The sequence below is a fragment of the Cibotium barometz genome, chromosome 12, assembly GCF_041138505.1.
Source record: "Cibotium barometz isolate CiBa-2024 chromosome 12, ASM4113850v1, whole genome shotgun sequence".
Taxonomy (NCBI): Eukaryota; Viridiplantae; Streptophyta; class Polypodiopsida; order Cyatheales; family Cibotiaceae; genus Cibotium; species Cibotium barometz.
Window position 1 is genome coordinate 25,920,280 of NC_141057.1, and position 26,011 is coordinate 25,946,290.

At 43.7% G+C, this 26,011-nt stretch overlaps 1 protein-coding gene across 1 annotated transcript in view; it reads left to right on the forward strand.

Moving 5' to 3' along the window:
• Nucleotides 1-15,683: 15,683 nt before the first annotated feature.
• Nucleotides 15,684-26,011, forward strand: part of LOC147633228 (ferredoxin-thioredoxin reductase catalytic chain, chloroplastic-like) — a 57,383-nt gene continuing 47,055 nt past the window's right edge. The window contains exons 1-2 of the mRNA XM_086806240.1: nucleotides 15,684-15,881; nucleotides 16,432-16,541. Coding sequence (XP_086662366.1) covers nucleotides 15,770-15,881; nucleotides 16,432-16,541 — 222 coding nt within the window. The 5' untranslated portion in view covers nucleotides 15,684-15,769. The remainder of the gene's footprint in view (nucleotides 15,882-16,431; nucleotides 16,542-26,011) is intronic.

Genomic DNA, 26,011 nt, shown 5'->3' on the forward strand with positions numbered 1-26,011 from the left:
ACATTTGCAAGTACCAACTCATTTTCACATGGTGCATTACCACGTTATAGCATACCTCCTACATAGGAGCAAATAAAGTGAGATAGAAGAGATGCACAAGCACATGTGTTACTTGCTTTGTCAGTAAAGAGGAGATCATTCCTCACATTCGATCATGTAGGACTGCTAAACATGCTTGGGATACACTTACGTCTTTGTACTAGGTACATAATGAAGCACGTGTTGCCTATATATGCAAGCAAGTAGAGTCAGAGCATATGGATAAGGGAGACTCCATGGACAGTTTCTTTATAAAAATAAATGATTTTAAGGAGCAGTTGGCTAGTGTTGATGAAATATATCATGACAGTTCATTGTTGCCTAAATGCATTGCCAAACTCGTATCAAGGTTTTGCTTCTACCATCAGACTCATGTGATGAAAGGCAATTCAAATGCCTTGAAGTGTGAGGAGTTGGTTTATGTGTTTGCAAGAAGAAAAATCTGGGCAAAACATACATGTCACGCGTATAGGAGATCAAGCTTTTGTTACTAGTCAACAAAGAGACAAAGATAAATCCTTTCCTCATGGTAGTTACAAACCGAAATCAGAGTCATCGGGCAAGCCTACAGACAAGGAAGGTGACAAGCCAAAGAAAAATACCAAATGTAACTATTGTAGGAAACCTAGTCACTACATTAATACTCCATTAATGAGTGTAGGAAACAACTGGAGAAGAAGAAAAAGAAAGACTCAGATATGGTTGTAATAGCTGATGCATCAGCATCTAATGTAGAAAACAAAGAATCTGCTAATTGTGCACATGATGATTGGGCTTTCATTGTGCAATGTAATTTTATGACCCTTCGCATAAGGATGTATGCATGGCTATTATTTACAGATGTACATGTGTGGTATTTTAATAGTGGTGCTAGTAAGCACATTACTTCTCATCGCAGTTTGTTCTCATCACTTGAACCTACTCCATGAGACAACACTGTAACATGTGCAAACAACTCCTCATATCTTATAAAAGAAATTGGTAAAATTGTTCTCACTGTAGGCAAATGGTGGAACAATCATGCTTTCAGATGTATCATATGTACCAAGGATCAAGAAGAACTTGTTATCTGTCTTTGTCCATTACCAAGGCTGGCTTAGTGGTTCGGTTTGAGGATGACGGATGTATTGTTCATGATTGCAATGATGTGGCAAGACAACTATTTGGTGCTTTATCTCATGGTCTTTACGTGCTAGATACATATGAAAGACAAAGACATGCTATATGTACAGTTTCTACCACAAAGGCAATGGGTGATGCTAAGCTGTGGCATGCATGCTTTGGTCACTTGAACTTTGGTAGCTTGCTGCATTTTCATAAAAATGACATTGTGTCTAATCTACCACATTTTGAAGCCCCTATCAAACATGTTTGTAAGAGTTGTATTCTTGGAAAAATACAATGGGCATCATTTCCCAAAGATGATTCAATTAGAGCTATCCAAAAATTGTAGCTTATACACAACAATGTATGTGGTCCTATTAGGACACTATCTATTGGGAGCTACCTCTATTTTATCACATTCATTGATGATTATTTTAGACATACCTAGGTATATCCATTGAAACAGAAATAAAAGGTTTTTATGTGCCTTAGGCACTTTGCTGTTATGGTTCAAAATGCTTCTACATGTAAGATTGGTACCCTGCGTATTGATTAAGGGGGGGAGTATATGTTTAAGGAGTTTCATGCATACATGGTTGATCATGGGATAAAACACCAATGTATTGTGCCATGTACACCTCAGTAAAACAGTGTATCCAAATGTAAAAACGGGTCTTTCATGGAGATGGCACATTGTATGGTCAAAAGTCAGGAGTTACCTCATGGTTTTTGGCTAGAGGCAGTCATGTGTGTAATATATGTTTTGAATAGGTCTCCTACAAAGACTTTGCATACAATTATGCCTTTTGAACTTTGGAATGGAAAAAAGCCCTTTGTGGCTCACTTACGCATTTTTTTTTGTCTTGCTTATGCACTTTATGCTTGCCTGAGCGACTTCGCCAGCAAGGTTGATGATAAGGCTGTTAAATGTATTTTTGTGGGATACAGCTCGAAAAGTAAGGGATACCGTCTTTATCATCCTGCTACCAAATGGATTCTTGTGAATATAGATGTTGTATTCATGGAAGATGCAATTTAGCCCTTGCTTTCATGTAAAAAAATAGCAAAATGTATGCTCGCAGGACATATTCGACACTCTCTTTCCATTGTTCAATGCAAGACACATCGATATAGAGCATTTGGGTAATCCAAGGAATGCTGAAAATCAGCCCACACAGGTTATGTCACGTAGGCTGTAATGCCTGTGACCGACGGCGGCAGACCGGATGGCCATGTCCGGGGTTCAGTGGGAGAGGACGCCCATGCAGAGTCATGGGCGGCCAGGCTAGTGTGGACGGCAGGCCACACACTATATAGCCTGGGGGATGAGGGGCAATCCTCATTCTTCCTCTATGGTTGGGTGGTGAGCCAGAGGCCGTCCCCTCTTGTGGTAACGCCCGTAGAGCGGCGTTACGGATATCTAACACTGGTATCAGAGCATGGTTCGAGGGGATCGTGAGAGTCCGCGCGTGAACGGGGGACCGGAGCCCACTCGATGGTTTTCAACCATTCATCTTCTCACCTTATCTCCACAAGGGAGTGTGTGGAGGGAGGCGGCCAAGATTTTGAAGGGAAGAACTCTTTCTCTCTCTCTCTCTCTCTCTCTCTCTCTCTCTCCCCATCACACACAGTAAGTCTCCACGCAGGTGAATGGCTGCGAAGGAATCGTTGAATCCTCTGTGTGGAAGGGGGGGCGCAGACCCGAAAGCTTTGAAACACACGACTGTGTGTGGGGGTGGGGCGGCGAAAACCAACGCTAAATTAACTCTGCGTTGTGTGGGGGGGCGAGACCAGCCCCACGAAACGCCACCAGCAACATGCCGATGTCCGACAAGAGCAGCTCACGCGGAATGTCCAGGCGGCAGCACACAGTACCGACATAGTGAAGCTCCACAAGGAGAGCATAGGTGTCCAGGAAAGAGCAGCGCGGGGCTCGTGTGTAGGGGGTGAAGGCCAGCCCAGGCCCGACGACCTGTGTAGAGAGCGGGGGGCGCCTTTGCTTGTGCGACCTGGCCTGCGTAGCCAGCCAGGCCAGCCAGTGGGGCGGCGCCGGCCAGCCAACGGCGGGGGCAGCCAAAGCAGCCACAACGGCCAGCCACCAACGACCAGCTAACGACCAGCCAAACAACTAGCAGGCGGCCACCAACGACTAGAAGAAATTTTAAAAAAATATTTATTTTTTTTAAAAAAATATTTTCATTATTCATTTTTATGAAATTAAAAATGAGAAATTTAAACGGATCCTCTCTCTCGACTGGGGAGGAGGGATAATCCCCACAAGAAATAATCCCGGGCGGCAAGGCACAGCCTCTCGATAATTTTAATTTTGTTATGAGTTGCAAGCATTATTTTTTTTCTCTCGGATCGGAGAATCCCGGAGTAGCGTCCTTGTAGAGGCTCGCAGTGCAACGCAAATCGACAGGCGACCGTAAAGGGGGGTGACTATTTTCTCTCCACCACTGCTCATTTTATTAGCGTTTTTTTTAGTAATTTCCGAGTTCTCGCATTATTTTTTGCAAGAGTTAAAAATGTCTGCTAGGCGTAGTGTGTCCCCACCGCCTTCTACTTCTCTAGGTTTTTCCAGTCACTTGTCCTCGGTCGTCGCGGGTTTAACCCCGACCGAAGTCAGGCCGTACACACCTGACCGTTGTTCGGTCCGGAGTGCGCTTGTCGATCACGCGTGATCCGCCAGCGCCCTCCTCGTCTATTGACCCGCCTTAGGACCCAGCGAGCCCGCAGCGGCCGCATTGGCAGATGACCCCTTTCTGGCCAACGAGCCAGAGGACATGAACACCGACGTCGTCGAGGGGACCGAGGAGGACCTCTTGGATTATGACGACAATGACTATGACCTATTGGACCCTGCTGATGTCCTGACAGAGATGGAGCTCTCTAGTGGACTGTTTAAATATCTTAATGCCAAACTGAACACTATGGGTAAAGTCCAGGCTGATTTAGTCACTCACGATGCTACATAGCATCTCCACACGGTTAGATGCACTAACAGCTGCCTCGGCTAGTACTCCAACTCCTCGTGGTAGCCGAGCTCCTGCGGCACGGGTGAGCGTAGCCTCGCCAGTAATTGCAGGAGTACAGGCCGATGCGCCTGCGGGGCCGTCCGTAGCGACAGCTTCGTCGTTGTTAAAAGACTTAAAGCCGCCTAGTTTTGGTGGCGAGGAAAAGAAACAAGGACTCAGTCAATATGTTTCTAGCGAAGTGGTCAGATTTGCACGCGCTGCGACAGCAGCCTAGCCGTATACAGCCCGTATAGAGGCTAGCCTCTCATTAACCGGCAAAGCATACAAGTGGTGGATGAGTTTGACAACTCGCCCTGCCACTTGGACGAAATTTGAAACAATGTTTCGAAAAGAATTTTTACCTGTTAATGAGGCAGAGAGAAGCTGGTAGTTATGGGACAAGTACTCGATGGAGAATAAATCCCTAACTCAGTACATCTCAAACTACAGGGAGATAGTACTCAAGCTAAAGGGAATCGATGCATTCCAGACATTGCGAGGCTTTAAGAGAGGCCTCAAAGATGATTACCTTGAGTATGTAGAGCCCTTACAGCCTAAAGACTTAGCAGAGGCAATTCAATATGCGCAGATATTTGATGACATCAAGCGCCGTAGTGCGCGTGGTGGTTCTAGCAGGGCCGAGGGTAGTGAAAAGAGGAGGTCAGGCCTCAAAAGAAAAGGGTTCCGCAGTGATAAACAAGGGGATAGGACGGACCAAGAAGGACAGGGTGGTCATTGGTCTAAAAAACCGCGACCATCCAGGAAGAAAAGAGACACCGAAATCCAAAAGAAAGAGCAGTATATTAAAGCGCGAAAGGAAAATCGCTGCTTTAATTGCAATGAAGTAGGGCACACGAAGGTTGAGTGTCCAAAGCCTAAAGCCAGCACGAGTGGCAACGAGCCCAAAAAAGATGGTAAATCTTCTAGGCAGTTGCATACAATGCAAAGACTACCTCTCAGTTCCGCAGAGTTCAGAGAGGTGACAGTGTGTCATTGTGATGAGCATCACGCTTGTTCAGTGACACCAGCGATGTGGCAGCCTACTGTAGGTCCGCATGACATGGTGCGCATGTATGGCACCATAGGTGGCCGTAGAGTCACAGTTTTTATTGATGATGGAGCTAGCCACAACTTCTTGAACTACTCGTTAGTCAAGAAGTTGGGGTTGACTGAGACCCGAAGTGATCATGAGTATACTGTTGGCCTAGCCAATGGATATGACAAAACGGTATGGAATACCGTAGTATTGGGGGTCCCATTATCTATGCAGGACTACGAGGCTCCGCTTGACTTTCAGGTCATGCACTTAGCCAGAGCAGACGTATATCTAGGCAGGGAGTGGCTGTATGGCTTGGGCCCTAGTCTAGCTCGGAATTACTTACATAATACGCTATGTTTTGAGCACGGAGGTAGAGTCATCACCCTGCAGGGCGACCGTACTATCCCTGCCACACCACTTATTTTCTCCATGGAGCTGTGTACAGCGGTCCGCAGAGACCAGATAGCAGAGGTATATGCTTGTTACCCTCTTTTGAATTCTGTTTCCGTAGATGAAACGATAAATGATGTTTGCGTAGACAAATAAGGAAAACAAAATAACCTTGGACGAGACCCACTGTTTGAAAACCCTGTTTGGCATGCATGTGATTCAAACAAGAAAAAATCCAAGGTGAATGAGACATTAAAAAAAAAGTATGTAGATACTTTAATGAATTTATTAGAGGAATTTCAGGATGCTTTTTCTGATGATTTACCAGATGGTTTACCACCATCTAGAGAAGTTGACCATGGCATCGAAGTTATGCCAGGATAAAAACCTATAAGCAAACCTGCTTATAGATTAAGCCACTCCAAGGCACATGAGGTGGAAAAACAATTGACGGAATATCTGAACAAAGGCTTTATTCGGCCTAGTTCAAGTCCGTGGGCATCGCCTATTCTTCTGGTAAAGAAGAAAGACGGATCTATGCGGATGTGCATAGACTATAGGGCTCTTAATCAGATAACGATTAAGAACAAGTATCCAATGCCACGCATGGATGAGTTGTTTGATCAACTCTATGGATCGAGATACTTTACAAAAATAGACCTGAGATCTGGGTATCATCAGGTTAGAATAAAAGCAGAAGATGTTGCGAAGATAGCATTTAGGACCCGTTTCGGGCATTTTGAGTTTTTGGTTATGCCATTTGGGCTAACCAATGCTCCAGCGATGTTTATGACGCTGATGGATAGTATTTTACGTCCATATCTGGGAAAATTCGTAGTAGTTTTCCTAGATGATATTCTTGTGTACAGTAAGACACAGAAAGAACACATAGAGCATTTGCGTCTAGTGTTCGAGTTGTTGCGAGAGCACAAATTATTTGCAAAGAAAAGCAAATGTGAATTTTTTGAAACAGAAATTCACTACCTTGGCCATATTATATCCGCCAGATGGAGCCAGAAAAAGTAGAGGCTATTCTTAAATGGCCAGCGCCGAAGAATCTCGAGGAACTGCAGATTTTTCTTGGCATGTCGGGGTTCTACCGATAATATGTGAAGAACTACGCGAAGATCGTAGTCCCGTTGACTGACCAGCTATCTACGGTCAAAAACTAAAAACATTAGTTGGGGGGACGCCCAATAGAAAAGCTTTGATAAGCTCAAGGTGACCGTAGCAGCTGCACCTGTTTTGACTATTGTGGATCCAAATGAGCCGTTTGTTTTGGAAACAGACGCTAGTAATGAGGCCATTGGGGTCGTACTTATGCAAAGGGGACGCCCAATTGCATTTGAAAGTAAAAAGTTAGATCGTGCGCAGCGTAACTACTCGGCTTACGAGCGAGAGTTACTAGCGATAGTTCACGCACTCAAAAAGTGGAGACACTATTTATATGGTGCTACTTTTGAGGTCCGGACGGACCATGAAAGTCTGAAATGGCTTTCAAGTCAAAATGAACTAAAGGGTAGAAAAGCTCGGTGGTGGGCGGAGATTCTATAGGAGTTTGACCTTCAGATACGTTACCAGAAAGGTAAGTATAACGTGGTGGCAGATGCACTTAGTCGCATGCCACAGATTAATGAACTTAGTTTCACAGTCTTCAAGAATGATTTCTTGGAGTCACTACGTGGTTTATGTGAGCATGATCCATCTTTTACAGAGGTCTGGCGTGCTGTACGCATACGCACTTCTTCACAGACGCGACCACCTCCCTCGTTGGCACGTATTGCTAGTCCGGAGAGACTGGCCAAAGGTGCAACGAGAAGGGAAGCGAGAGTTAGTCCGGAGAGACTAGCCATGTCTTTTGGGTATAGTTTGGAGCCGGAGAGTTCTGACGTAGGCCCTTCATCACCTTTGACTGCCACGGCTTCAAAGGGGAGTGACAAACTTCGTCGGGGGGAGAAATATGCTAATTACTCCATTGACGACGGGTACTTACTCTACAAGGGTAGAATATGTGTACCAACTATTGGTGACTGTCGGGCCCAAATTCTTAAAGAAAGTCATGATAGTCCAAGTGCGGGTCATCCTGGGATTCAGAAGACCTATGCACTAGTAAAAAGACAGTTTTATTGGCCTAGTTTGTTTAAGGACGTCCAGACTTATGTGCTGAAATGCAATAAGTGCCAGGTCAATAAACATGAACGTCTTAAGGTTGGAGGACTACTCCATCCACTAGAGATTCCTCAAGGGAAATGGGAAAGCATTTCCATGGATTTCATTACCGGTTTACCCAAGACGAGTCGAGGGAATGACTCGGTGTGGGTGGTAGTGGACAGGTTAACTAAAATGGCAAAGTTTATCGCCACGAAAAAAACTGTAAAAACGCTAGAGTTGGCAAAACTCTTTATTGAATATCTCTACAAGCTATATGGCTTGCCCGCAGATATAGTGTCGGATAGAGATAGAAAGTTCAACAGTCATTTTTGGAGGGAAGTCTTCAAAAAGTTGGATACTACTCTGAGTATGAGTACGACAGATCATCCGGAGTCTGATGGTCAAACTAAAAGAGTTAACCAAATTCTAGAGGATATGTTGCGTTCTTATGTTAGTAAGAAGCAATCTAATTAGGAAGAGTACTTGCCCTTATTGGAGTTTACCTATAACAGCTCCAAACACTCAGCGACTGGATTTACACCATTCATGTTAATGTATGGATTCCAGCCGAGATCTTCGATGGCTGTAGGCCTAGAAAAGGAGAAGATTCAATCTGTCAAGGATTTCCTTGAAGATATGAATGATATGCTCAGAGCCGCACGTGAGAGCATTCGTAGCGCCCAGGATCGCGCTAAAACTTATGCGGATAAAGGACGAAGAAAGGTGACCTTTGCAGAAGGTGACTTTGTATTCCTCAAGGTTCGTGCGCAGTCAGAAACCATGAAAACGGGAAAGTGTAATAAACTTTCTCCGAGATATTGTGGTCCTTTTAAAATCCTTAAGAAGATTGGGGACGTAGCATATAAACTTGAGTTACCGGAGAGTTCTCAAGTCCATCCTGTCTTCCATGTCAGTAAACTGAAGAAATCAGTTCACGGGTTAGAGAACGCAGTTTCTCCAGAGATTTTGGTGGACTTGATAGAGCCACCAAAAATACCACATAAACCTGAAAAGATTCTATAGTATCGTGATAGACAAACCCGACATAAAGTGTACCAAGAGGTACTTGTTAAATGGACAGATAGGGATGAGGAGGTGGCAACCTGGGAACATCGTAGTGCAATTTCCAAAAGGTTTCCCCAGTTTGTTTTCGAGGACGAAAACTCTTCTTAAGGGGGGGTAATGTCACGTAGGCTGTAATGCCTGTGATGACCGACGGCAGACCGGATGGCCATGTTCGGGGTTCAGTGGGAGAGGACGCCCATGCGGAGTCATGGGCGGCCAGGCTAGTGTGGACGGCAGGCCACACACTATATAGCCTGGGGGATGAGGGGCAATCCTCATTCTTCCTCTATGGCTGGGTGGTGAGCCAGAGGCCGTCCCCTCTTGTGGTAACGCCCGTAGCGGCGTTACGGATATCTAACAGGTTACAAATCAACATGTTTCTCAGCTCACATATTAGTCTATTGATGAGGCAAATGTAGATGATCATTTATGAGGAAACAAGGGAAATTGAGGAGTCAAAGAGTATACCAAAATGGTGGTGCAAACACTATGTAATAGTAAATTGGCCACTCCTTTGCCTAGCAGAACACATGCAGGTTCTCATTATGTATCTCATGTTGATGCAGGTTATGCTCTTATTACCAGTTTATGTGATGAAGAGGAACTTGTCTCCTTTAATGAAGCAAAGGAATCTGAAAATTGGATGAGTGCTATGCAATATGAGTATGATTCGATACCCAAAAATGACACATGGAATTTGGTAGACTAGCCTCTTGGCAAGAAGGCCATTGGTACAAAATGGATTTACAAGCTCAAACGTAGAGTGAATGGCTGTGTTGAGCAATACAAAGCTAGGCTATGCAATCTAACTATGATTAGACACTAAAAAATGATACATGAAATTTGGTAGACTTGCCTCTTGGTGGCAAGAAGGACATTGGTACAAAATGGGTTTAGAAGCTCAAATGTAAACCGGATGGTAGTGTTGAGCAATACAAAGCTAGGCTTGTTGTAGAGGGTTATGCACAAGAGAAAGGCATTGACTATGGTGAAACCTTTGCACTCACATGTCGTATGACTACCATGCGGACTATCATTGCATTTGCAGCACATAAAGGTTGGAATGCACGTCAGTCGGATATATTAAAACTACTTTCTTGAATGGAGATTTGCATGAGTAGGCTTCCAGAGCATGGTACGAAAAGATACATGCATACTTGGATGCACAGGGTTTTTGCAACAACCCAACTGACAGTAACCTCTATATTAAGGAGACTAAGGATGTTTTATTAGTCATCATGTTATACGTTGAAGACATGCTACTCGCACAGGCCATAATGATGATGATCATATTTTAGCTTTTATAGCCGATTTAGAGAAGTCTTTTGAGATGTCAGATCTTGGACTATTGCACTATTATTTGGGCATTAAGTTTTGGTGGCATAATAATGGCATTGTTATACTATAGAGGAAATACATAGATGCATTGTTGAAGAGGTTCAATCTTGAAGACTGTAAACATGGCTACACCTATGGAGCTAGGTTTATGACTAAGTCTTGAAGATGAAGATAACCCTTTTGATGCGGGCTTGTATCAAGAAGCTATTGGATACCTTATCTTTTTGTGTAACACCAGGCTTGACATTCAATATGTGGTCTCAATATTGAGCACCTTTTTGCATAGCCCATGCACAAAGTGTTGGCAGTCTATCAAATGGGTGTTCCATTACCTAAAGGGCACTAAGCACTTTGGATTATTTTATCTTAAGGGGGGTAAATCACAACTGCATGCTTTCACAAACTCATACCTAAAGGGCACTAAGCACTTTGGATTATTTTATCTTAAGGGGGGTAAATCACAACTGCATGCTTTCACAAACTCATACCTAAAGGGCACTAAGCACTTTGGATTATTTTATCTTAAGGGGGGTAAATCACAACTGCATGCTTTCACAAACTCATACCTAAAGGGCACTAAGCACTTTGGATTATTTTATCTTAAGGGGGGTAAATCACAACTGCATGCTTTCACAAACTCATACTGGGCTAGATATTATGACACACAAGTGTCCACGAGTGGTTTTTACTTTTGCCTTGGTGATTCATGTATATCATAGCTCATCAAGAAGCAACCTATTGTGGCCACTTCTAGCTGTGAAGTTGAGTACAAGGCAACATTTACAGTTGTATAGTCGAGTGTGTTTAGCTCAGGCACCTTATTGCTAATTTGGGTATTGGCGAGTCCTTGGCCACCACTACCATCTTCATTGACAGTCAGAGCACTATGGCAGTTGGCGACGAGGAATCCAATTTTTCATGCTTGCACAAAGCACATTGAGGTGCACTATCATTATGCTAGGGAGAGATGCTCTACAGGGGAAATCAGCTTAGCTTATGTGCCAACACAAGACAACTTGGCAGATTTATTCACGAAGGCTCTCCCACGAGAGAAGTTTGAAGCTTTTTGCAAAGCTTTAAACTTACTTCCCTTTGGAGACTAATCTAGGCTCCCTATCATAGTCCAAAGAGCATGACACATCTTTGTACTTCTAGTGCCAGCTTACCCTTTGTTCACATCATCATTCCCAGGGAGGATTTGTAGCCATATTTGGTAGTAATGTGTGTGAATACACTAGGACCACCAAAGGCACTTTTTTCCTCTTTAGAAGGTTTTTCCCCCCGTGCTAGTATACACCCATTTTGGGGTATACTTATCATCTTTTGTACATCACACATTCATTATCTATTTATCATCTCATTGTGTGCTCCCTTTAGGTCCTCCACTATGTGTGTGTGTGTGTACATTCCTGCAACCCTATTTCCAATAGTAATAAAGAGAAAACAAATTTCTTAATTGCACCTTTGCACACTAGTGATTTCATCCATCCATTGTTATCACACACACACACAAAAAACGAGCACTAAGAAAACGTGAAAAAGCTTACTTGATTTATGTAAATGAAATTAAAGCAACCACGTACAATTTATTACCTAGTTAGCAAGCTTTTCTCGATCAATTTAAATATTCTTTTGTTAATGATTTACCACCTGGCCTACCCACCTCTCTCCTAGAAGGCCATATTTTATAGCTCATTCCTCGTACTAGTCAACCACCTCATAAAGGCTCTGGCAAACCTAGATTTAACAAAAATAAATTTAATGGCAAACAAAACAACTCTTGGATCGCATACTTATTCAACATAGCAGTTCATCACCCTTTGGTGCCCTAGTCATTTTAGTATAGAAAAAGAATAAACCCTATCGTATGTGCATAGACTAGGTCATTGAATAAGATCTATTCCTCATCATGTAGATGATTTGTTAGATAATTAGCTTCATGCTGCATGTGTTTTTAGTAAAATTGACTTGAAATCTAGATATCATTCAGTTCGTATGCATGATTCTAATGTGTATAAAACTACTTTTCGCACACAAACATGACACTATGAATTTCTTGTAATGCCTTGTTACATTTAGTAGAATAATGAATCACATATTCTTGAAATAACAACATTTTATCTTTGTTTTCTTCGATGATATCCTATTATTTTGTCAAAATTAGAACAACATAAACAACATCATTTAGTGCTTATTTTGAGACTTTTAAAAGAAAACCAATTATATTTGAGAAAAGTTTCTTCTTTCAAAAAGACTCTTGAATATCTAGGTCATATAGTCTCTACTGAAGGTATTAAAGTAGACCCAAAAAAGGTTCAAACCATAAACACTTGGCCTACTTTTAAGAATGTGAACACAGTTTGCTTTTTTCTAGGTCTTTATAGTTACTATAGGAATTTTATTCGTAATTTTTCTTTGATTGCATTTCCTTTGACTATGCTCCTTAAAAAGTATATTGTTTTTCATTGGGAAGCACACCAACATAAATCCTTTGACATGGTTTACCATATCTTGACACATGCTCTTGTGCTACAATTGTTAGATTTTTTAGGACCCTTCTTTCTTATAGTTAGTGATGCTAGTGGATTAGGCATCAGTGCAATCCTTATGTAAGATGGACATTATCTTGCATGCGAGAGCTGAAAGATGCAACCTTTGTACATTACTTTACAACAAAGAACTTCTTACTTTATTCATGCACTTCGTATGTGCAAACATTATTTGATGGGTTTGAAGTTTATGATTATAAAATTGACAAATAGAGTATAAGGCAGAAAATTGACAAACATTATTCATGCTGAAAGATGCAATTGTACATTACTTTACAACAAAGAACTTCTTACTTTATTCATGCACTTCGTATGTGGAAACATTATTTGATGGGTTTGAAGTTTATGATTATAAAATTGACAAATAGAGTATAAGGCAGAAAATTGACAAACATTATTCATGCTGAAAGATGCAATTGTACATTACTTTACAACAAAAAACTTCTTACTTTATTCATGCACTTCGTATGTGGAAACATTATTTGATGGGTTTGAAGTTTATGATTATAAAATTGACAAATAGAGTATAAGGCAGAGAATAAAGCATCTACTTAGTCAACCATTCATCTCTAATCATATAAATGGGGATCATCATTCAAAGTTTTCATCCTCCTCATTCAATATCAACCAGGAATGTTGTAGGTGATGTAAGTAGACACCCTTTCATTGCTAATATTTTCGTTCTTGAATTGCATACTCTACTCTACATGGGTCATAGAGGAATACTCACTACTTTGAAAGTGAAGATGATTTTTATGTAAAAAATGATGTTGCCAAATTTGTCTTTGAATGTATAATTCGTAAACGAGTTAAGTGGCATCATGGAAAATAGCATGGCTTGCTTATACCGCTATCTATTAATATGCCCCTTGGAAAGAAATCTGAATGGATTTCATTATTGGTTTACCTATTACATTTGCATGAAATGACATGCTAAGGAATATCATTGTTAGGTTTAGTAAGCAAGCATATATTCATTGCATGTAGAAAGACATTATTTACTTCACAAGCTGTATATATGTTTATCAATCATGTTTTTAACCACCATGAATTGCTAAAATTTATCGTTTTAGATCATGATTCTAAAATTTTTAATCATTTTTGGATTGCTTTATTTTCTAATATAAGATTTAGAATTGATTTCATTTCCATTTTCCATCTTGAGAGTAATGGGCAACCGAAAGCAATAATTAGCACTATTTTAGTTTTGTTGAGGTCTTATACCAATACCTTCATTTGCTCCCATTCTCTTATAATAACACACCACACTATGCTATTGGTAAAGCTGGTGAAGTATAAAGCCACCCCTTAGAAGAGGGTCAATCGCCCCCTGATCGTGCCCTCATCACTTATTGTCTAGCTCCTTTTGGTGTATTTATACTCCTTGCACATTAGTCTATTTTGGGATCATTTCCAATACAACCAATTTATGATGATCCCCTTTTACTAGAGACTATGAGGTAGTAGAACATGAATTCTTTTTAGACCATGAGTAGACAACAACAAGAAGAGGTAATATTTATCATATAAATATGGTGAAGTATAAAAGCCACCCCATAGAAGAGGCTCAATGGCTCTCCCTAATCATGCTTTCATCACCTATTTAAATGTCTTTGATTACATCTTACACCCACACTTGCCCATGATCATTTTAGGTTCTTTTGTGACAACTGTGGACATTTGCTTCTCACCCCCCTGGGATAATTTATGGAAATTATATTCCCATGTTTTTTTATTAATTATGAATTATTGTAGATGGGTTTAGATTAGGACACCTTTCTAAATTCGGATAGTTGTAGTCTACTTTGAACGTACACGGGTGACTTCATATATGTACTAGTTGCATTTTCTCAATTAGTTGGATTTATGTCATTATTTCTATTAAAAATTTAATCAATCAATTTATTAATTGATTGGCATAGTTGATGTAAGTGCAAGTCCTTGGGTTGGATAGTGGAGGCGAGCTAGTGGCTGGTCAGGAAGATTTTGAGACACTCGACTTTGGGCGTTGGCTTCATCTTGTTGAACACTCACTATTTATTTCATTTTGGGCGCCGTTCATATTTATTAACAGCGGACATTTATTTAGACATATGAAAATTCTCTTATGGACATTTGATTTTATTGCAAAGGTTGTAAATATTTTTTTGATTAAAAAAGATACTCCAATTGAGTAGGTAGACATGCATGTAAAGTAAATATATGCACTTAAAGTAAAGTAAACTATTTTGTTTGAGATAAACACGCATGTAAAGTAAAAGCTATTTCAAGTAAGAGATGAATTAAAATACAGTAAGAGGAAGCGTGGGTTCACTCTTGTGTAGGGGCAAATTGGACCCAATCTTGTGTATTGGTTTTTCTTACTCTATACTTGCAAGTGTCATTTTGTGATTTAACATGATTGGGTATTTTGTCTTCCAACAATAAACCCAATGCGCTTCTTCCTTGAGCAAACTATAGCATAGGGAATCAGTCAAACCATGGGGAAACTCCAATGTGGATATTAATCCATTCCAATCCACATGCAAACTCCAACATGAATATTAATCCATTCCAATCCTTGTGCAAATTCCATTGCGGTTACCATATACACGAACAATTATGGGAAGACTCCAATGTAGCAAATTATGTTTGCTTATGAGAATCGTCCATCATAATGGCCATACAAACTCTATGAGAAACTAGTATAACCATAATTTGGGAGATTAAAGTCTAACTTGTGACAAAGACCATGTTGTTATGCGCTGGTGGGTAGGCGCGAGCGGGAGAGAAGGGCCTTGAGGGGGCAGGTAGGTTTGGATTTATCATGGGCCTATTCATGAACGATGTAAATGTAAATGCGATGCAATGACCCAACACCCATTCAAACCCTTGGCTATCACTTTTAACAATTCTTTGTCAAAAGAAAGAAGATGAAGAAACCTTTTTTTTATGTGCGTGTGAAAAGGTTAGACCGAGCGTGCGGACTTGTCTAAACGTGACGGACCCTAGATCGATGTGTGGGCGATTGAATGCCACGTCAACACATCCCTGGTCTCACCCCATCGTTGCTAAGCTAACTATTCACTCACACAGTAATGGCGTCAACCCTGGACTCCTCGCGGTTTCTGGTTCACAAGGTCCCCTCTTCGCTTCACCAGCAACAGAAATGGCGCTCCACTCGCCGACTCTGCACTCCGCGAGCATCTGGTATGGTCTTCTCTTCACATGTTTTCCTCTTTGCTCTCCTGTCTGCTATGTTAGTATTTAGATGACCATAGCTGTTGGTTTACTTAACGAGCTATGTGGCCGCAGTCCATGCTTTGGTCCTAATTTGGGGTTAACGCCCCCATTGGTATGCGATTGAAGCTTGTCAGAATGTTGCGCTTGTCAGCGTTTGATTGACTCAGTGGTCGCATCAAGCTGATTTCTGTATGCGGCCCTTGCTTGTCAAAGACTGTGAAGCTGCAAGCTCCCCCCCCCCCCCCCCCCCCTCCGGCCCTTTTGGAAAGTGCCGTACAGAGCCCTCATAAGCTGTTGCCCATACAAGTGCCAATCAGATGGCCATGCACATATGCATTCATGAAGCAGAAACAAACAAAGTTCACTTGGAATACAAACAAGAAGACTCAGTGAATGCAGGGCCATCAATTTGGGGCTTACTCTTCAACTTTTGGATGCCCTCAAAGTATCATCGTGTGAAAAAATAGAGGGCACTTAATGTCCCTACTCTGACGCCAAGGTTTTTTTTTGGATGCAGCGGATCCTCAAAAGTCTCTAGAAGCCATGAGGAAATTCTCAGAGCAATATGCACGTCGATCTGGGACGTATTTTTGCATGGACAAAGGAGTCACAGCCGTGGTAATCAAGGTCAGGATCTGTACTAATGTGCTGCACTTTAATAGGTTTGGGAGATGCTTATAGTCTCATTTTTATTAAGATCTACTTTTTCCCCGTACATAAATAACCAAAAGAAACTGGCCTAAAAGGAAGCCTAGGCAAAAGGATATCATAATAGGTCCACTAGAACAATGCTCTAGTCGTTTCTACGGTCGTAGCAAATTCACTTTGTAAGTTTTCGTTCCTGTCTAAATGCTTGTCACAAGCATCCGTTCGCATATGCCATGACCTTTGATGACACTTGTACAGGTAGTGTATCATGTGTCCAAGTAGGGTAGAACAATAATAAATCAAGATGGTGTAGAAATGGAATTTTGGACAACCTATGTTGGTTAATAATGCTCCACCCTTGTAATGATTGATTCCGTGGCTACATTGTTTAAAGTTGTCTTTATGAGGAGAAGTCATTGTGTCGTAGACTAGCATGGATGCTCAACAAAGTATGGTTTGGACTTCGAGATGAGGCTATATGTGGTCAGATGGTTAAGAGATGGCTTGCGTAGGCTTGGCATTGTGCCAAGCATGCTACATATATCCATATTGGACTGCACTAAAGCAAAAGGAGATCTTTTCGAGACACAGTTCTCGGGTTGTGGGGCTCTCGAATGGGTGCCTTGGGTGGGTCTAGAAGGTGTGCCAAGTCACCATTTGGGCGTCCAAATGACCTCTTGTGCTTTGAGCCTTCGGGCTCTGGGCCAAGTCTTTGGGCTCTAGACTGGCACTATTTTGTTTGGAATACAAAACACAAAAAACATAGCTACCTCTAGTACGGGGTAGGGACAAAAAACAAAACACAAAAAATGGTACTATCACGAGTCCGGGGTTGTCACATGCACGCCCGTGCCATGGCTAATCTTTGGCATGAACAGTCTTAATCCCTGATTAGTGCAGCAGTTAGGACATCATATAGTGTGCACTTAGGACAACATATAGTGTCACCATCAGTATCAGAAGCATCTTTATCACCATCAGTAGCATTATCAGCGGTCCCGGCATGCAGGCGACTGCATGCTGGCTTGCCGACCAGTCCTTCTGAGCATATATATAAGCATCTCATCATATTCAACATTCATCAAGTGAAATTTAGTAGTTCATCATTCATTCATCTCAAGCATCAGTATAAGTCATGTAGAAGGGCCAAGGTCACCCCTATGGGACTAACCATAGGCCTAAGTCATGTACAAGCATTAAGCAACCTTTTTGTACCATATGAATAAAAGAAAACCCTGGCACCCAATCTCTCTTATTCTCTCTCCTCTTTCTTAATCATGTTAATTAGTATCAATGCTCATAATCAGGCTTAGGGCTGTGGATAGTACAGCAAGGCTCCCAAGGCTCCCGCGCATGCAACATTGGTATCAGAGCATTCAGGCTCAACCCACTAAGCAAGGTCCCAAGGATGGTGCACAGTTCCAGTAGAAAGGATGCAACAGGGTGGCAGAAGAAGTGTTCTACAAACAGGCAAAGCGAGGGGAAGCATTTCCTTAGGGTAGGTACGCATACCCAGCACCTCATTAAGCTCTCAGATCATTTCCAAAGGCCTAGCAATAGGCATGATCAGTTCCAGTAGGTGACCCGACATTGTGTTAAGGTTAAGGGAAAAGCAGGCATGGGGATAGCAATGTGTTAGCACATTCATCCCCAGTTTTTGCTCATTTCTGGTGCCCATTTGGTCCCTTTTGTATGGCCCTTGATTGTGGGATGGCCACCCCTTTTTTCTCTATTTTTCTAGGATTTTTCCCAGCCTTTTTGGTGTTTTACCAGTTGGCCAGCATACATGCCCCAGTTGGCCAGCATTAGCATCCCCAGTCGGCCAGCATACCTCACCTATAAATAGGAAGTGCTGGCCTCTCATTTCTCATTCAGTCTTGTACATATTTGCTCCCTCACTTATGAGACTTCTAGTGTCTCTGGCTTGGGACTGTTTTGCTTCAGTATATTCAGCATAGTTTGCTCCATATCTTTCTCTCTCTTGCACTCTCTAATCAGCACACTCTAGTGCTCCTTTGCTTCCGCTCTGTGTACTCTTTCATGGTATCATTGCTCCCGGTTTAGCAACCTCTCCAGATTCAGCCCTATTTTCAGCACCCTCTCCTCTGCGTTTTTCTCAGATTTGCAGCCCCTTTGCTGCTGCGTTTTCTGGACAGCACCTGCTGGTCACTTCTCCTACAGATTGGCTTCACCGATTGTAGCCATTAGGTATTATTTGATCAGCGTTTTTCTTTCCACGTGGAGTTTGGACATAGGCAGCCTGTTTTTTCAGGACAGCAGCCCTTCTTGTGCTGCGTTTTCCTCTCGAGTGGTCTTTCCCCTTTGCAGAGGGGGTCTGGTGTTTCGGGCTTTGGTGGCACTCTTGGTACTTGTGGAGGACACTTCTTCTTTTGAGTTTGTGCATATTTCTTGAGATTGAGCCCAAGCTTTTGTGATGGCTGCACCGACTTCTCTTCATATGTTCTCTGAGTCTGCAAAGTTGGATGGTTCCAACTACACCCTATGGAAGGTGAAGGTGAAATCGACCTTGCGTGGCGTGGATCTTTGGGATTGGCTTGTTACCCCGGCCAATGCCACCCCTCCCACCCTTGCTTCCGGTGGTGCAACTTAGGCACAGATTGATATTTGGCAATTTGGCAGTCGAATGATCGACCTGTTTTCTCCTTTCTGATATTGAAATGTCAGGATTTTGTTCTCTCTCATGTGCGTACAACAAATGCTGCACATGAAGTTTGAAAGGCTTTTGCAGATCTCTATGAGATTAAGTCTCCGGGTTGGATTTTGGCGTTGGAAAAGCAACTTATGAACTTATCAGTTTCTGCCTTTCCATCTTTATTTGCTTTCATCTCGAAGATGAAAGATCTCTGGGACGAGCTTGTTGTTTGTGGCAAAGACATCTCTACAGAGGACATGGCTATTCGGCTTCTCTCCAAGCTTCCCGAGAGGGTTGATATATACTTTCAGTCTCTTGTTTCTTCTCCTCGTCCTGTTCCAGTTACTTGGGAGGAAGTTCTCCCCTCCATTATGCAGATTGAGTCCCGCTTTGAGGAGCGGATTGGCATCTCTGGTGGCCTTGATGGAGCTTTGGCAGCGCGAGACAAAGGGAAGAATCAACAAAAGAAAGGGAAAGGGGGTTCTGACAAGAACTCCAAGGATTCCGACAAGGATAAAGACAACAAGAAATCTTCAAAGAATAAGGACATTGAATGTCATTATTGTGGCAAGAAGGGTCACAAGTCACCCAAATGTCACAAGAAGAAGCGTGATGAAGCAGCAAAGAACTCTTCCTCCACGGCGGTGTCTCAATCCAAGAAGGATGATGGCATCCTTCTCTTAGCAGGTACTCGGCGTATACTTGCTCTTGTGACTTCTCAGTCACGGTCTTGGATTGTGGATAGCGGTGCTACTGCTCATATGGCACCCCATCGAGATTGGTTCGAGGACTTCACTGCCAGGTTAGGCGAGATCACTCTGGGTGATTCTTCTTCTGTGCCAGTGCATGGACATGGCACTATCCCTATCTTTCGCTCTTCCAAGGATGAGGTAATTCTCTGACATTCTTTATATTCCAGATTTGGCTTTTAACCTTTTGTCAGTGATTGAGTGCTCTTATAGCTCAGGGTGTAGAGGTGATCTGTTCTTGTTATGAGATTACCATTTGTGATAAGGCGACCGGTAGCATCTTGACTCAGGGAGTCCAAGATAGTGGTCTCTACAAGTTGACCGCTCTGCTTTCTTCTGGTGCTTCTGCTCTTTGGCATGCTCGGTTTGGCCATTTGAGTTATTAGCTTCTGCAGCGAGCTTCGAAGGATGGGCTGGTTGAGGGATTACCAACCATCAAGGCTCCGTCTTTTGCTTCTCCCTCTTGTTTACAGGGAAAGCAACACCGAGCCGCCTTTCCGAAGGAGGCGACACACAGATATTCAACATCACTTCCTCTCATTCGTGTAGACTTACGTGATCCTATGAGTACCGCGTCTTTAAGTAAGGCGTACATGCTCGTGATGGTGGATGATTTTTCCAGATATACTTGGGTTTTTCTTTCTAAAGACCAAGGATGAGGCTTTTCAACACTTCTGTGATTGGAGAGCTGAGGCGGAAAAAGAGACCGGTCACTCAGTCAAGGCTCTTAGGACCGATGGAGTGGGTGAGTTTACATCCCAGGAGTTTCGCAATATTGCAAGACCCACGGCATTCGGAGACAACTTACTACATCATATACTCCATCTCAGAATGGAGTTGCCGAGAGGAAGAATAGGACCATTATGGAGATGGCCCATGCTATGATTGAGCATTCTTCATTACCTCGACGTTTCTGGGCTGAGGCGGCTTCCAATGCTGTCTACATTCAGAGCAGGTCTCCTACTGTTGCACTTCCTGATAAAACTCTATATGAGGCTTTCCATGGTGAGAAGCCCTCCGTTGTTTATTTCCGGATATTTGGGTGTTCGACGTATGTTCATGTGCCTAAGGAGCATCGCTCCAAGTTGGACTCCAAGTCTTAGCGCATGTCTTTTCTCGGATACAGCATTGTGTCCAAGGCATATTGTCTTGACTCTTTATGATCCTCAGGCCAGCAAAGTTGTGAGGCGTGATGTGGTGTTCGACGAGACTCCTACATCTTCAGAGGGGGGTGGTGAGCTTCTTCTTCCTCCACCTCTGTCTCCTCCTCCTCCTCCTCCTCCTCCTCCTCCTCCTCCCTCTACTTCTGTTACACGTCCAGCTGTGGATTCTCAGTTAGATGATGATGACTCTGCTCCTTCGGCGAGTTCAAGCAGATCTGTGCGTGGATGCTATTATCAGATAGTTCGTGATTCTGGGTTACGTGAGCTTCCTTCTACTCCTCCGCTTGGTTCTCTCCGGCATTCTTCCAGAGTTATAGGGAAACAAATTCATGAGGGCAACATGTTTGTTAATTATGCTCTTATGTGCTCTATCATTAATGGTCCTTCCGATCCCACTTCTGTGGACGAGGCTCTTTCACATGAGCCTTGGCGTCGTGCTATGCAGGCAGAGCTGGATGCTATTGAACGGAATGGCGGCTTTGAGATTTGGTAGACCTCGAAGGGCATTTTCTTCTCTCAGCAGAAGTACACACGGGAGATTCTTGACGATTTCAGATGATTGGGTGTAGACCAGTATCTTCTCCTATGGATATTGGTGAGAAGCTTTCTCTTCTTGATGCTTCTTCGGGGATTGATCAGGGACAATATCGGGTTCTCATCGATTGTTTGGTGTGGTTGACCTACTCCCGATTGGACATATGTTTGGCAGTAAGTTTATTGAGTTCTTTCTCATCCAAACCCCGTCAGTAGCATTGGCGGTGTGCTCTTAGAGTTCTTCGGTACTTGCGTGGCACTCTGGACTTTGGCATCTTTTATGGCCAAGGATGCACTCTTGTTGGATGGTCTGATTCAGACTGGGCTGGAGATCCAGATACTTGGCGTTCGACCACTGGTTGTGTTTTTACACTTGGGTCTGGAGCCATTTCATGGAGCAGCAAAAAGCAGCGTACTGTGGCGCTTTCCTCTACCGAGACGGAGTACCGGGAGGTTTGTTATGCTACATGTGAGGTGATATGGTTGCGGAGATTATTGGAGGAGCTCGGGTGTCCTCCTACCGGATCTCCTCTTCTTTGGTGTGACAATCAGAGTTGCATCGCCATCGCCAAGAACCCTGTGTTTCATGCTCGTACGAAACACATTGAGATTTAGTATCACTATGTTCGTGAACGGGTTCTTGCTGGAGATTTGTGTTCGGAGTATTGTCCTTCAGCGGAAAATGCTGCAGATTTGTTCAAAAAGCCGGTTTCTCAAGCTTCCTTGGCTCATCTTCGGCTTCTCGGAGTTTGTTCAGCATCTAGTGCAGAGAGGGGGTGCTACCACATTCATCCCCAGTTTCTGCTCATTTCTGGTGCCCATTTGGTCCCTTTTGTATGGCCCTTGATTGTGGGCTGGCCACCCCTTTTTTTATCTATTTTTTTGGGATTTTTCCCAGCCTTTTTGGTATTTTACCAATCAGCCAGCATACATGCTCCAGTCGGCCAGCATTAGCATCCCCAGTCGCCCAGCATACCTCACCTATAAATAGGAGGTGCTGGCCTCTCATTTCTCATTCAGTCTTGTACATATTTGCTCCCTCACTTATGAGACTTCTAGTGTCTCTTGCTTGGGACTATTTTGCTTCAGTATATTCAGCATAGTTTGCTCCATATCTCTCTCTCTTGCACTCTCTATTCAGCACACTCTAGTGCACCTTTGCTTCCGCTCAATCAATCTTTCACAATGAACAGACGCTCACTTCTTTAGCAAGACTTGGAAGTGGAGATCATGAGTGAAGGTGTTTAGACAAAAATATCAGTCAGTTAAAGTCAAAGTCAATAAGGTAGATTTTGAAGTCAATAGCATTTTAAAGTCAGTCGTAGTTTAAAGTCAGTCGCAGTCCAGGGAGGAAGGATGACAGAGTGTTCATCTCGTCATCAAGTTAGCAGAAGGGAATGTCATGTGCACGTTTGTGCCATGGCTAATCTTCGGCATGAATAGTCTTAATCCCTAACTAGTGCAATAGTTAGGACAACATATAGTGTCACCATCAGTATCAGAAGCATCTTCATCACCATCAATAGCATAAGCATTAGCATCAACAAGCACTTCATCTACAACAACATCATCTTCATCATCATCATCATCACCACCATCTGGGGGCATGGAACCCTGTCGGCAGCCAGCATAGGGGTCCCAGCATGTAGGAGACTGCATTCAAGTTGGCCGACCAGTACTTCTCAGCATATATATATAAGCATCTCATCATATTCAGCATTCATCAAGTGCAATTTAGTAGTTCATCATTCATTCATCTCAAGCATCAGTAGAAGTCATGTAGAAGGGCGAGGGTCACCTAGAGTCACAAGGGACGGGGATGAGGACGGGAACGGGGGACGGCCGTATGTAGGAACAGGGACGGGGGTAGGAACGACACTTAAGAATTACTTTGTCGGTGCCACCCACTCGCCTATACGGGCAAAGCTTGCATGCCCATGGCCGTGTACTGCCTCCATGAGGGGATGGGGTGTGATTGACCTCATCCCACCTTGTCCATCCCGTTGTCCTTCTACGGGAACTTGAAGTGCTGCCTCCACGTGAGGAGGATGCCATGGATGATGGATGCCTCCTTGTCACTTGATAGCTTGAGCGAGAGAGAGAGTCAGTGAGGCTTGAGCCTTGAAAGTTGAGGGAGAACTTGAGTATGAGGGTTGGTTGGGGGGGGGTGTGAAGCTTGAGAGAGTGTGTGTGAGGGAGAGAGTGTGTGAGTCTTGAGAGGCTAGAGCTTGCTTGTGTGAGAGCTTGAAACTTGAGACCTTGGCCCTTGAGGCTTGCCGCTTGAGGGAGAGAGTGTGTGTGTGTGTGTTCTTATAGGGAGGGAGGCAAGAGAGAGGCCAAGTCCCAAAGCCTCAAAGGCACAAGGCCTCTAAAGGCCCACGAAAAGCCCCCCCACAACGGCCAGAAAAAAAGGGTAAAAAATGTGACCGTTGCCCAAACCGTAACCTTGGGCATTCTCATTCAGCCATCCCCACTTAGATCCGTCCCTAGAATGCCGTCTCTTGTCAGGGACGCCCAGTTGGGGACTGCTAGAAGTCATCTCCTGTCTTTACGAGACACTAGGGCCTCTGTTGTGGGTGTGCCCGCCCTTTGTAGGTGTTTTCTCATTTTTCCTCACTCCTCGTATTTTTTCCCCATTTTTCCCTATTTTCTTGGCTTGCGTGGTTGCCATGTGTTGGCAGGAGGGCCCATGAGCTGGCCGACTGATCATTCAGGTCCACGACCTCTCACAGCTGCTGCTGGCCGACTTGATACAGCTGGCTGATTGGTGCATTTTGCTGGTCGTGGAGAATTCAGTCCTTGTCGGCTGCCCCTTCTACTGGCCGACTGCTCTCTTGGGGCCATATAAAATGGCCCCATAGCCCCCTTGCCATTGTATCTTGTTTACACTTCGGGATCTTGTGTATATAGAGCAGAGTTACATGCATATCTCTCCTTTTCTCTTGTGCTGTCTATTTTCTGCAATCTACTTGCTCTTGTGGTCTGCGATTTGGTTATCATCTCCGCTGCGTATTTTGACATGGTCTTAGAGCCCTAGGCTCTTGAGAGATCTTGGGAGTTTTCTGAGCAAGAGGGGGATTGTTGCATTGCTGATTGGTGGATTGTTAGGGACTGTTCGGGAAGAGAAGAAGCAAGAGGAAGGCGGGCTGAGTTGCTGGACAAGCCACTTGTAGGTGTAAGGTTTTTTTTCCCCCCCACCCACGCACCCTTTTCAGTTCCCGCAATGGCAGATTTGTTAGAGATGGCTGAGAAGCATGTGAAGATCCCAACACTCCCCACGTTCCCAGTGGACCGTCAGTTGGACGGGAACAATTATGACATATGGAAGGTTATGATAGAGTTTGTGCTGGAGTCATATGACCTTGTTGATTTCATTGTTGTCGGGGTTCCACGGCCGGAAGTAGAGAAGGGGAGTTACAGTCAACCAGAAAGGACCGCGAGGCACAGGCAGAGATTTGGGATCGTGTCAACGCCAGGGTCTGTTCATTTATCTTCCTCAACTGCACACCGCAAGTAATCAATCACGTAAAGCATATGAGGCTGGCTAGAGGCATATGGCAGCACTTGTCTTCTCTTTATAACAGGGTATCGCCCATGAAGAGGATTTCCTTGGAAATACAGATGCGGGAGCACATTAACAAGCTGCAAGCCCTTCAGCAAGAAGTCCTCCAGGCTCGGAAGGAGATATCATCAGAAGATATGGCCATTACTTTGCTGTCCCACTTGCCTGCTCAGTACTCCGCTTTCTACTGCTCTTTGATTACTAGTGGTAGGCTCAGCATCATTACATGGGAGGAGCTTGTGCCCATGGTCTTGGACCAGGAGGAACGATTCACGAATCCTCCTCACAGTGGAGGTTCGGAGGCCTTAATTGGCCAACGGCCGAAAGGCCGGAATAACAACAAGGGCAAAGGGAAGGCTTCACCGGAGAAGTCTTCTGAGAAGAAGCCTGACACAGATCGAGAGAAACTGAAGGCCGAGAGGTCCTGCAATGATTGTGGCGAGAGAGGTCACTATCGGCAAAAGTGTCCTAAGCGGACTGGGAAGAGTGCTGATTCTTTGGCCTCAGCTGCAAAGACTCCAGCATTTGTGCACTTAGAGATGATGGACTCGGATGCTTCATCGTCGAAAGTGTCCTAAGCGGACTGGGAAGAGTGTTGATTCTTCAGCCTCAGCTGCAAAGACTCCAGCATTTGTGCACTTAGAGATGATGGACTCGGATGCTTCATCGTCTTCGAGCGAGGAGGCAGTTGGCTTCACCGCAAAGGATACCTGGGAGTGGATTCTTGACAGTGGTGCTTCCAAGCACATGACTCCTTCCCGAGACTTCTTTTTGGATCTTAAACGACA